Genomic DNA, 13,648 nt, shown 5'->3' on the forward strand with positions numbered 1-13,648 from the left:
AATTTCCCCCTTCTATTAGTTGATGGTGGATATTTTCGAAATTTAGGCAAAGCATTCAGTGTCCATAAAAATAGGCTCCTTAAGAAGCCATTCGTGTTCTAACTTTTGAAAAGTGAACATTTTGAAGTTCCATTTTAAACTTTCTCTTATTTCATTTTAGATAGAGAAGGAAAAGAGTAGCAAAGTACACAATGTAATCAAGAACACAGTTTAACCAAGGTGACCTTCAATTCAGCTCAAAATTAATAATATCCCAACTTGCCATGAGTGGGTTGGGTACAAAATTCATTTTTAGCTTTCTCTTTCTTCATAAATGCTGTGATTTGTACACTGATGCTCTTCTATAGTGCTACTGAACAGACTTCTCTGTGACATTGACTTTTGCTCACCAATTAGAGAAGACTGGCCCAGGCAGACCATACCTTTAGGGGGAAAAATGCTTTCAGTATTCTGATTGTGTGCAGGATCAAAGAATCTTTTAAATGACTTAAATCTCTTATTACAAAATGTTCACATATTAGTTTGACTACCCCAAGACATTCTGCTAACTTGAGCAATATTGATTAAATATTCAAACTTTTCAGTGTTCTTTTTTAAGACAAACTTAGACTCCTGGAGACTGTAGGATTTAGATATATGTACAGCAAAGAGCTAATAGTAAAGGCAGATTTTGATGAAATTGTAAGCTAGAAATTATTTGCTACTCAGACAGATCTGAAAAGAGTAACTTGTGGAAAAATAGCGAAAAAAATTCTTTGCTATAGAAGGTTCCATGAAGATCTTTTCTCCATGATAAATATGGAAGGATGGAAACTAACACTAAATACATCCCCAAATACCTGATCTACCTATTATAGCACAGACAGGGACCATTTTATCCTGTTTCCTTTTATCTTCTGTGTGCATTTTTGACAATAATGTTCCTACACTACAATTTTCAAAGAAAAAGTTTATATTTTAAATACAAAATGATATTCCATAATACTTTCAGCTCTTTTCTACCACAAATATTCTTTCTTTTTTTTTTTTTAAAGATTTTATTTATTTATTTGAGAGAGAGAATGAGATAGAGAGAGCATGAGAGGGGGGAGGGTCAGAGGGAGAAGCAGACTCCCCGCTGAGCAGGGAGCCCGATGCGGGACTCGATCCCGACACTCCAGGATCAGGACCTGAGCCGAAGGCAGTCGCTTAACCAACTGAGCCACCCAGGCGCCCCCCACAAATATTATTTCTAAGGGACATGTCAGTTGGGTAATGGTGTTGGTCCGGCAACGAAAAATGAGTAGTAGAGTTTAGCTATAAGATGATTTGATACTGATCAGAATTGGGCAACTTACAGAAAATAGAAATGTAATGCCACTTCCTGAGTATCAAATTGACAGAGAAATAAAGGAGTAATTACTCCAAGCATTGGTGAAAGTATGGAAGGCAGTCTTAATTATACATTGTAGATAGGAAATATAATATGGTAAAAACATTTCTGGAAAGCAAGTTGATACACAGTACCAACAAAGATTTTATATTTGGAAATAATATTTACCTAGAAATTTCATTTTCTAAGGTATATCCTAAGGAAATAATCTTAGATTAAAGATTTATGTGTGATAGATTTGTCTATTACAGAACTGTTTGTAATAGCAAAATATTGGGAAAAATCTAAACACTTAACAGAAGATTAGTGAAATAAATTACAGAATGTCCAATAGGCTTTGGCAGACATTGAAAATTATGTAGCAGAGTAATATATAATGACATGGAAATAGTTTCATGATATATTAAGTGAAAACAGCAATATGTAAAATAAGATGTAAAGGATGATACTTTTTTTTAAAAAAATTGTAATATAATCAGGGCCACCCCTGAGATATATAAGACCCTGGGAATTTTTTTTTTTAATGAGATACCTCTCTATATAAACAAGTACAGTCACTCTGAATTACAGAGTGTCAGCACCATATTAGCAGTCCAATCTCAAGCAATCTTGGCAAAGAATACCCTGCTGGCTGGTGGCTCACCAGGCTGCTTTCTGGGAATGAGGGTCTGGCTCTGAGCCATGGATGACTCTACAGGCATGAGACCCGGAGCTCTTTGGAGCAGTTTGTTGACCCCATGCATGGTGAAAGAGAAGGAGTAGAAGGTCAGAGAATGTTCCACAAGGGAGAAACAGTGCCTGAGCCCATGAGAAACCCCAGTCTGGGCTCAGAGTATCCTACCTGATTAACACTGCCAGCCTTGGCTAGTCCCAGGCACTGCAAGAGGACTTAAAAAATTTTGAAGAAGATGCTTCTGGCAATTAGTATCCATGAGGAATTCAGTTTAGGCTCAGGGCACTCTAGCTACATTGTCCTAGCCAGTCCCAAATGCCAGAGGAAAACTTAGACAATTCTGATGAAGGCCCTCCAAAGCTGGGGGTGGGGAATGGTGCTTGAAGTATGAGACTGGGACAGGTGATTTTCTACTGGAATCTAAGGCTAGTACTGATTGTATATGCATTGAAAAATAATTAGGAAGATTCACCCTAAAATTATGAAAGTAGTTATTTCTAACAGTGGGTGGGTTATGTTTTTTCCTTTCTATTTAGTAACTTTATAAAATTTTTTACAATGTAAAGGAATTATTTTTGATTAAGGTTTTTGTTTTATTTTGTTTTTAGAAAGAGTATAAATGCAAATAAGATGAACTAGTTGAGATGAAGGTTATGTGTGAGCATTTCTAGTCCGTGGTCACCACTGGAGCTTACCTGAACATTTTTCCCAGTCGTAGCAGACGTCATAGCCACAGGATTCTTTCTTTGTGCTATTGGATGAAAGTTTTCTCCTTTCAAGACCCCATTCTAGCTGTGGACCATCTTGGCAGGAGCCAATATGTAGAAAACGGAGTTGCTGATTATTTAAACATTTCTCTGCCAAAAACTTACAAGCAGATGAAGTAAAGTAATGGCTGGTGTCTGTATCAAACACACAGAGATCTTCTGAATAATGGCTGCCCAAGAGAGGAAAGCAAATATTTATATATGAAGACTAGAAAAAAAGAGATGGCAGGCAGTCAATATAATATGTAAACTTACCACCCAGTTTTCTTCCCCCGCTCCCCCCTGTCCCCAGCTTCTCTTCTTTCAGTTCTTCATCTCATTTTACATGCTCTGCAGTTCATCTTTCTAAAATTTCATCTTAATCTTGGTCTTACTCCCAATTGTCTTTGAATCAAAGTCTGAATTCTAAAATTCTGGTAATCAAGATCCTCCACAATTTGACTCCAATTAACTTTCCTTTCTAGAATTATTTCCCTTTCCTTCCTAATCTCTATCACCTGACAATTGTATTGATAATTTTTGAAAATTATAAGATTACTTCTCCTTTGCTGGCATCCCATGCTCTACTCAATCATCTTTGCATTGTCTTTCTTCTCTGCCTATGTGTGTCCAGTTCAATTTCTGGCTACACTTTGAAGCTAACCCTGGTCAAACTGGTCCATGTAGTCTGGACTGCCTCAGAACTCTGTAATACTCAGGAATCGCAACACTAGAGTCTTATATCATTACATAGCTTTGCAAATGTACTGTGATTGAGTGCATGAGCTTTTATGTCATTCCCTGGGTAACTTGCTTAATCTCCCTAAGTAGATGATGGGTCCTGCTCCCAAGAGGTAACCAGTGGCCACAGTCCTTCTTTTGCTGAGAGGATAAAAGGTCCTTGATTATTCTAAATTTGAGTTTCTTCTCAGATGTCAGTTTTAGAGTTCACAATCAGGGCATCAGTGTGTAAATTTACCTCCAGGAAGTAAAGGCCTCTCTCTATGTGCAGAGGACTTAAGCTGTGCGGCCAGTTGCCTCTCACAAACACCTTCCATGCTGTGTAAAGGAAACCGAGGACTACAGAAAGAGGCTAGAGAGGTAGGTAAGAGCTGAAACTCAGTTCCAGAGGACAGTCTGCATTCTCACAATTTGGTATTGCAAAGATAAAGGTTCCCTCTGTGTTAAATGGGCACTCTGAGTGCTGCACGTATTCCCCAGAAGGCCTGGATGAGAAGACTCCAGCAGCAAGAAGTTTCACGGAGGACCACTTCTGGTGAAGACTGAGGGGTGTAGAGAGGACCACTTTTGTGCTGAATTATACTTGTGGAATTATACAGAAAAATACCCTAGAGTTTTCCTAAATAAATAAGAAGTCCCTATAAGTGTTTGTTCACGGGCAGCATGGAGGAACATGAGAGCTACTTAGTGTTAAAAGTGAAGGATAACAACTGGGCACAGTCTGTTGTCTTCCTATCCCAATGTTCAGTCTTTCTCCTCCTCAGTCATAGGACTCTAACTTTATTCATAGGGCCTATGCATCCAGCCAAAGAACTGCACTTCATAGCCTCCCTTGCAAGTACATGTGGCCTTATGGATAAGCAAAGGTTAATGAGATGGAAGTGAGTGAAGGGTCTTACAAGAATTCGCCTTAAAAAGAGGGAAAATGTCCATTGTTGATCTTTTCCCTTCCTGCTCCTGCAGAGCGATCTCGGACCATGAAATAACTTTAAGGACGGTAGAACAAGAGCAGGAATGAGCCTCAGTCCTACCTGCAATGAGAGAGTCGCCATACTAGCCCTAGATTGCCTACCTCTGCATTTATTTTTTGAGATAGAGAAACAAAATTTTATCTTCAGCTAACACTGTTTTGAATTAAATTCAATTGCAAGTAGCCCTTAATTTAAGAAGCACCCTTGACTGTCCTCAGTTTATTCACATAAAGAAAATGTAGTTAGGGGCACCTGGCTGGCTCAGTCAGAAGAACATGTGACTCTTGATCTCGGGTTGTGAGTTTGATCCCCACATTGGGTGTAGAGATTACTTAAAAATATATAAGGCAGTTATAACAACAAAAAGGAGATAGCTGTCTAGTCATGGCAGTCACAGGGGGATGTATCATTTTCATTCTTCATTCTCTCTACCCCAGCATGAAAAAATAAACTGACAAAGGGGTGTGTATATGTGTGAAGTCTGTACTCATACTACTGTCTCTATTCTAAGCTTTTGGAGTCATAACCTTGCCCTGTGTGTAGGGGGAAGAGGAAGGCTTTGAGATAATTGAGTCTGAAACCCATTATGGACAGGAATAAGTCTTCATGAACAAAACTGAAAGTTTCTTAATAAACAAATGCCATGTAAACTTAGGGAATGGGGCTGAGAGATAATTAAGAAAGCTTGCTACCCTGTGGGGAAGAAATCAACACAGCACAGGGGGTATTAGTTATGTGAAAAATTAATATGTTTCGTGTTTGTGCTTCAAGAAGCTCAGCTCCTCTATCAAGCTGGTTACACTAGACTGGTTTTCCCATTTTCCAAATACAGTCCATAGAGTATCTCTCACCTACAGTCTTCTTCTGGAGACATGCAAATGCATTCAGATCCCAACTGTTTCTGTCCTGGTTGACAACGGCCCTTTAATTTTGTCAAAACATCTGAAACAAAAGAAAAAGGGTAAAGAAGAGTGCACAGCATGTATTCCAAGTGGCAAGTTTGGACTTAGGAGGAAAGGCAGTGGTGAAAAGTTCTCACTTATCACCTGCAGTCCGGGCATTCATTTTGCCTTTTCCAAATATGCTGTCATGAAATATTCCATCTGAAAAGTCCTTTCTAGCTCTCATGAGCTGTCATTTTCCAACCTAAAATTGCTGTTAAGTTCAGAGAACTGAAGAGAATGGAATTGGTGAAATTTCTGTTCATTTGTTCTTCAAATATTTACTGGGCGACTAAGATACTCTCAGAACTGTGTTAGGTTCTGGAAATAGTGGATTGAGTAAAATTTCACCTAGATTCTATGCTCACAGAGCTTAGAGTTTTGTGAGGGCAGAGTGACATTAATCAAACACATGCACACAAATAGAATTGCTCATGTTATTCGTGCTATTAGAGAGAAAGCATATAATCAAGAAAACTGACGTCGTGAGGAAGGTTAGGACTGGGAAAATGGAAAGAAGAAAGGGAAAATGTTTGCAGCAGAGGAACCATTGGGTATGGAAGTTCAAAAGAGAGGCAGCATGTGATTTTCCTGGAACTGCGAGAAGGCCCGTGTGGTTTAAGTGCAGAAAAACAAGAGCATGGAACAAGATGAGGCCAGAGAGGTGAGTGTGTGTCAGGCTGTGCGGGGGCTTACAGCGCTTTTGAAAGATTTTTGCCTTTCTTTTATAAACAATGAAAAGTCTTCAGTGGGTTTTAAACAGGGGGTCATAGGACAAAATCAGGTCTGGATTCTGAAAAAGAAATTAATTCTGGCTTCTGTGTGGAGAATGGATTTGTTGAAGAGGCACGGTGGCCAAGAAGGCTACGGGTAGACAATCTATGAGATGATTATAGTAGTTCAGGTGAAAGAGGATGGTAATTTGGACCAAAATGTTGAGTTGGAAATGGAGAGAAGTAGATAAGTCTGTGACATATTTAGCAGGTTAAATGGATGAAATTGCATATTGTGGGTAAGCTGTGAGAGCTGCAAAGTATGATTCTTAGGTTTCTGGCTTGCATTAGACAATAGACTTTGGTGCCTTAACTGAAATAGAAAATATTATAAGATGCTTAGTTTTAGGGAGGCAAGGGTAATGACTCAAGAGTTCTTCTCTGCATATGTTAAATTTATGGTATCTTTAATTTCTTTTTTAAAAAAGATTTTATTTATTTAATTTATTTATTTGAGACACAGAGTGCACAAACAGGGGGAGCAGCAGGTAGAGGGAGAAGTAGGCTCTTTGCTATGAAAGGAGCCCACTGTGGGACTCGATCCCAGGACCCTGGGATCATGACCTGAGCTGAAGGCAGAGCTTAACCGACTGAGCCACCCAGGCATTCCTAAATTTATGGTATCTTTAAGACACTCAAACAAACTAGATCAAAACAGATACATAAAAATGTGGCTATTTGGGTTTAAGCTCAGTGGAGAAGTCTGTGCTAATGAATTAAATTTGTTATTATTCTTTGGGGGAATCCTTGAAGCCATGGGTGTGGGTGAGATTCCCCAGCAGGAAAATGTAGCATAAGGTGAGGGGACAGATATGAGCCTGAAGAACTCCAACATTTAACGTCCAAGCACAGGCAGGAGGCTGCCAAAAACAGAGAGCAACAGCCAGAGAGGTAGAAGCTAAACAAGATGATGTTGTATACTGGGAGCCACAGAAAGAATAGGAAGAGGAAGGCCAACACTGTTGGATGTTCCTAAGAGGTCAAAGGAGATGAGGATAAAATAATATCCATTACTTTTAGCAGTACAGATGTCAGTGACAATGGTGAAAATTGTTCTTTCAGGGTAATGCCTCGAAAGTCAGATTTTCTTACAAGAAGAATACATGGAGTAATGCAACTCCTAAATGGAGCTGTTTATCCCTGCATGATATTCTAGGCACTAGTATATTATGGTGGGAAAAAAGACATAAAAAGAATGAAAACAAGAGTGGTCCCTTGTTTTGCATGAATGTAAAGGACATTGTGAAAACAGACATCAATCAAATAATCATAGTAATGGTTTTATACATAAAGGCCGTGATAGGTATTTTGAAGAAAGGGAACATGGTTCCAGAGACCACATAACAAAAGACCCCAACTGAGAAATATGAGGAAAGATCCATGAGGAAGTGAGGCTTGATCTAAGACAAGCAACTCAATAGTGTGTATGTGAGCAATGGGGATTAAAGTAGAGGGAGTAACACTTGGGTATATTATATGGATGGGGAAGTCTTGGTTGTCTTGGCTCACATGAAGATCCATCCAGAGGACGTTTAGACTGGTTGAACTGGACCTAGAGCTGACTTCCTGAGCCTATTGCATGAAACAAACTTCCCAGGACTGAATCTGACTAATCCATAGAATCACAATGGGCTTCCGGAAGCAAGTAATCATCGAAGGATGGCAGTAGGCAGCTATAGCTAGATATTCTGCCACGTTAAATGGCTGAACAGGAGGCCAAGCTCACGGTTGCTCCTTTTAGCCTACCAGGCAGAAGGTTTGATGAGGGAAGGAGGTTTATGTTAGAGGCAAAAATAACGATTTTAAAAATTGGCAGGTTTTCTTCATAGCAATGAATTCCATAGCATTTCCTACTCTCATTCTCTGTCAGGAACCTTATTCCTTCTGGTGAAATCTGGCCCATAACTTTCCTGAACATGGAGACCTACAGCTGCTGGGAAGGCCTCAGATACTAAGCTTTTCCATTGACATGGGATTATTTTTCTTTGTTGTAGAGCTATACCTCTTTGCGCTTCGGAAATAAATCCACACTTAGGTCAGGGAAGGACCCCAAGCTGTACATTGTTTCCAAAGAGAACCAACTTTCAAACACTTGGCACTACTGATCGGAAGTTGTCAATGATCACATGCAAGGAGTCTGCCCCCTCAGTGTGTCAGGTGGAAGTCAGAACTGGCTGTCAGCTGCCCATACCACCCGGCACAGTTAGTGAAGGACATGGAAATGAGAACATTGTGATCTTTGGAGTGCTGGGGTCGAGGGGATCTTCGGGAGGTGTCCATTTCTCGGAGGAGGAAAAAGTAACTGTGGAGGCATGCACCATCTCATCTCCTCAGGAAGCTAGACCTTTTTCATGTTGAAATAATTAAAAATCTTTTCCTAACTAAGGATGGCCTGAAAGCCTCTTTGTCTGTCTCACAGCTCCCACACACTGAGAGGAAAGAGTGTTCAGTTTTATTGATGATTTTCTCTCTTTTTCTGACTCCCCTCATTGATCTTTTTGCCAATGTTGTTGGAGAGAAAATATATGAGATAGGATGTTTATTTACTCTATCTGGATATAGAACATCTCATTCTCTCTCAGATTGGATTATAATTTCAACTTCTTCTCCAAACAAAATCATGGGTGTGTGTGTGTGTGTGTGTGGACAGTGCTGTTATTTGTATAGAGAAGATACTACCTAAGATGCCCAGAGGATTTTAACTGTCTGAAGCCTGTGGTTCCCCCCCCCGCCCCGATCAGGAGTCAAGTGAAATCCAGCCACAATATCAACTTGAAGTTCTCACAAACTTCCATGATACCTCTTTATCAAAAGTTTTAAGGTTATTTTAATAGGTTAAATTTTCCCCTTTTCTTCATGCATTATGATAGCCTAGAAGAGGGTATGGAAGGCCAGATGGCAGTGAACTTGGGGAAGGAGTACAGCTGTTGCTCAGTGTTCTCGTTGACCCAAACTGCCCGACCTTGGGTTTAACTTAGCCTCTCTATACCTTCTGCTTTTGCAGAAGCAAAATGGGCCTAATCATATCTGATCTCAGACACATCTCCCAGGATTCCCTCAATAAAAATAAGACCTGCCTTGAAAAAGCATGCTGAAAAAGTTGGAAGATATGAATTAGTGGAAGCCCTTAACTGTCTTCCAAGTTACTGACTCGCCAGACTGTTTTCTCCAGCCTCTCTATGGCAGTTGCCTGATGTTGACCTTCCAGGTTTGTGGGCTCCTCTGGTTAGAGTAGGTAGTTAGACAGTAATGAGCAGGACAGGGATGGAGCAGAAAGGCACCTGTTAGGCATCAAAGGGGAGTGAGGTGTTGTTGTTGCGGTGAGGAAATCCTAGGGCAACAGCAAGCTGAGGCTATGCGGTATCTTCAGATGACTTTTCTCTCATTATACCATTTACATTGTAGTTTTGAAAGATCTTGGCCCCTAAAATCACCGTGACAGTTCTGATCAATCCAAATAAGGAAAGGAAAGGGGTGGTACCTGGATTCCTGGAAAAAGCAGGCTGCCACCCAGAAAGATCCCACCTACCGCAATGAATATTCCTCCTCCAATTACTCAAAATACAATACAAGCTTGTAAACAGAAGAAATCCAGGGCAGTTGCTCGCTGGAGTCTGCCCGTTCTTCCTCTGAGAGTGGACTTTCGCTTTAATAAACTTGCCCACACCGCTCATCTGCTCTGTCTGGTCTGTCCTTGAATTCTTTCTTGCGATGAGACCAAGAGACCAAGAAGAGACCAAGAGGCTCTTGCAGTCTCTTTTGGAAACACTCTCTTTTACAGCCTCACGTTTCTGCCCTCACCAGCAGAGCTACAGGTTTATCAGTGCGTGTGTCTCCTAATCTATATATACCGGTTGTTACTGTAACTGTGTAAATTGATTAACTACAGCAAGTGATAAAATAAAGGAGGAAAGAAGGAGTTGTTTTCATAGAAAGTTGAGAATTTTGAACAATTAAAAGTGATTTGCAAAAATTTTGCTTTAACTGGGGATAAGACTACTGTAAAAGATTATGAAATATATATATTATATATATAATATATATATAAATTTAAAAGCCTTCTCTAGTCAACTTGTTTCAAAAGTGCCTTTAAGTTTTTACCTCTCTTCAAAACAATGGTTCTCAACTCTGCATGCATTCTGGTTAGCTAGAAGAGATTTTAAACAAACACCAAATACCAGGCCCTCCCCAGCTCAATGATATCAGAATTGCGGGATGGGACCTAAGCAGAGGTGATTTTTAAAAGAAGTGCTCCACCTGGAGTTAAAAAAATATTGTTTTAGAGGAACTGATATGGGATAACATAGATGATGCATTATGCATTTGTTTTATTTGAGGAAGAAGTCTTGGAACTCAAACAGAAGACTCTTTAGAATATAAGAGCTTGGTCCTACATTGGAAAATGAGTGAATAATCGTGCATTTCTATATTTTAAGTTCAAACAAAATGCTTAGGTAATTAAAAACTAGTATGCATTACTCTTTTTATGGCTCTCCACTTTAACCACATTTTCAGTTTACCATTAATTCTGATTTTATTAGGGCGCCTGGGTGACTCAGTCGGTTAAGCACCTGCCTTTGGCTCAGGTCATGATCCCAGGGTCCTGGGATGAAGCCCTACGTGGGGCTCCCTGCTCAGTGGAAGTCTACTTCTCCCTCTCTCTCTGCCTGCCGCTCCCCTTGCTTGTGCTCACTCTCTCTCCTTCTCTAACAAATAAATAAATAAGATCTTTTAAAAAAATTCTCATTTTGTTAGATGTTAAATTCAAATATTGAAGCATCTATTAGAAAAGAAAATTGACCTCACTCTCTAAAGTTTGAAGATATCTACCTGACCAATAACTTCGTATTTGCTGTCTGACCTCATCATGACACAGGTTGAAATATAAAACCCAGCCCGTAGTGGAATCTTCTGCTTTCTCCTCCCAAAACACACTCAGGAAATAGCTCCACTGTGGATGCTATGCCACCAATCTTGGGGGGCACCATCTTAGCAGACCCCAGAATCCTGAGCTGCTACTCACCTTCTTCACAGGTGAGTGAGTTTGAAATGGGCGGTGTCCAGGAGTCCTCACTGCATGTGTACCTTGATGGCCCAGCAACAGCAAAGCCTTTGGGGCAGGTTAGCTCAATGGATTCACCAATTCCATATAATCTCTGAAATGGTGAGATCGTTAGAACTTCCTGCACAACTGGCTTGAGGCACTGGGTCTCTGGAGGCAGAGAAACATTTTGGATTTGCTTAGTGGAGCAGAATACTCAACATATATAAGCAGACTTTAGGCAGCCCAAGAGGTGATTTTAATGCAACTTACTGCATGGGTGAAGCTTTAATGCCATGTTTTGATCAGAAAACTGGGGGTGGGGGGGTAGAGTATCCCAGGCTTCCCCTGAGAGACTCTTCCACTGTGACACTCCCTTTAGTTCCATTATCTGAGGTTCCCTTGCTAAGGAAGTCACTCCAGAAACTTCCCACTTTCATTACATTATTGGGACTTTTTCCTTTCAAGACATATTTTTTCCCCTCTTCTCCCCAGCGTGTGTTCCCAAGAGCAAGCCACCACAATGTGGATGACCAGAGGCAGACGTCCTAATTGACACTGGTCTCAACTCTGCTTCATGGGGCTCCCTAATAACTCTTTGGGGTCCCTACTTGAGCCTTCTGGGAATCTTATTTTGACTTTACTGTAGCCTACAAATGGATCTGTGTGGAGCCTACAAACTTCTCCTCTCTTCCTCAGTAAAGGATGTGAACACGCTCTAAGGAGAAAACTGCATTTCACATAAAATCCCATTTCTGATACATAAAGAGTGTAAGTATCATTTTCCTGGGACTCATCAATTTGCATGAATTTGGACATCAGGCAAGGCAGAGGTCTGAGGTTTGATGTAGTTAGCTGACTTTTGGGATTTCTTTGTAAGCACATGCTTTGTAGTCCTGCGTCTATGAAGCTAAGATACAGGGGCATGAGAACTGAAATAGGAAGACATTTTGAAATTGAATTTTACCAGATGAATCCTATTTTCTGCTTCGCTAGACCTTTTCACCAGAGTTACGAAAAAATCATACAAAGTAGTGATCTGAGAGTGGGATTTTGCTCTAGTTATATGGGGCACATTCATTCTTTAGAGCAGTCATGCAAAAAGTCTGCCCGCGTCTCACGTTGGCATTCCACATCTCCTCGCCTCCAGGTCCTGTCTGGTAAACATCTGAAGTACTGGTATCCAATAGTTGTGAATCCAGTAAAGCATGAGATTTCAACTTCTTCCCCAACTGAGTACAGTTTCTTCTCATTCTAGAATTAAAACAGAAACCAACAAATTATCGATGCCACAAACGATATCTCTAAACACCTCGGGGTAGTCCTGGATTCTTCCCATTCCTTCACTCCTGGATCTACTCAGTCACAGGGCTCCTCTCAATTTCTACTTCTAAACATCACTCAAAGTTCTCTCCTTTCCTTTGCCATCATCACTGCCTTTTTTCATGGCATTTATGATCTCTTACAAGCACAACTTTCTAACCGGGCCCTCTTCTAATCCACCTTCCATATTGCTGCTCTAAATTGATTAAGATTTTTTATTTGTTTGTTTTTGTTTTCGCTTAGAAACTTCCTCCCCACTGGATATGGCATGGCCTATTACCGCAAAAATTAAAAACCTATATACTTACCCTATAGTGGCTATAAACTGATGAAATAATGTATTCTATATATGCAGAAAATACAGGGATTTGCTGTGGTGGCTAATTAACTACAAATCATTTAAAAGTGTTACTCAAACTATGGACTCTGAGAAACAAACTGAGGGTTCTAGAGGGGAGAGGGGTGGGAGGATGGGTTAGCCTGGTGATAGGTACTAAAGAGGGCAGGTATTGAATGGATGTTATACGCAAACAATGAATCATGGAACACTACATCAAAAACTAATGATGTAATGTATGGTAATTAACATAATATAATAAAATTTTAAAAAAATGTTACTCAATTCCTAGTAACCCAGGGGTCATTATATATTTTCCCAGTTATGTGTAATTAAAGTACAACTACTGTCATGTAGGAGTTCACTAAAATCTTCAAGATAAAATGGGTTTCACACTTCTTAGTGTGGAGTATTAGATTTAACCCATTTTACCATCCTCACCTCTCACCATTTGCTCCCGTAAAACCTACCCCTCACAGAACAAAACCATCTGCCATTCTTCAAACGTAATATTCTCCCTCATGCCACCATGTCTTTATCGGGTTGTTCCCTCTATGCTCCACACCTTCTGTCTTCCCTTCTCTCAGTACTCAACTCAAATAGAATTTCCTCTGTGAGAACCTTCACTTTCCCAGCTTCCTGAGATGCACCATTCTCTCAGTTCTGGGGGAAACTTGTACAAAGCCCTATTTTTATAATGTGTGCTACCCCGCAGTTTCATTCCCGACCC

General features: G+C 40.2%; 1 protein-coding gene across 3 annotated transcripts in view; it reads right to left on the minus strand.

Annotated features, from left to right (window-relative positions):
* C6 (complement C6) overlaps positions 1-13,648 on the minus strand; it is a 61,738-nt gene that overhangs the window by 3,314 nt on the left and 44,776 nt on the right. For all 3 annotated transcript variants that reach the window (XM_032415190.1, XM_032415192.1, XM_032415191.1), the window contains 4 exons: positions 12,380-12,512; positions 11,241-11,429; positions 5,355-5,445; positions 2,741-2,982 (listed from right to left, as the gene is read on the minus strand). In XM_032415190.1, coding sequence (XP_032271081.1) covers positions 2,741-2,982; positions 5,355-5,445; positions 11,241-11,429; positions 12,380-12,512 — 655 coding nt within the window. The remainder of the gene's footprint in view (positions 1-2,740; positions 2,983-5,354; positions 5,446-11,240; positions 11,430-12,379; positions 12,513-13,648) is intronic.

The sequence above is a fragment of the Phoca vitulina genome, unplaced genomic scaffold (assembly GCF_004348235.1).
Source record: "Phoca vitulina isolate PV1807 unplaced genomic scaffold, GSC_HSeal_1.0 scaffold17, whole genome shotgun sequence".
Taxonomy (NCBI): domain Eukaryota; kingdom Metazoa; phylum Chordata; class Mammalia; order Carnivora; family Phocidae; genus Phoca; species Phoca vitulina.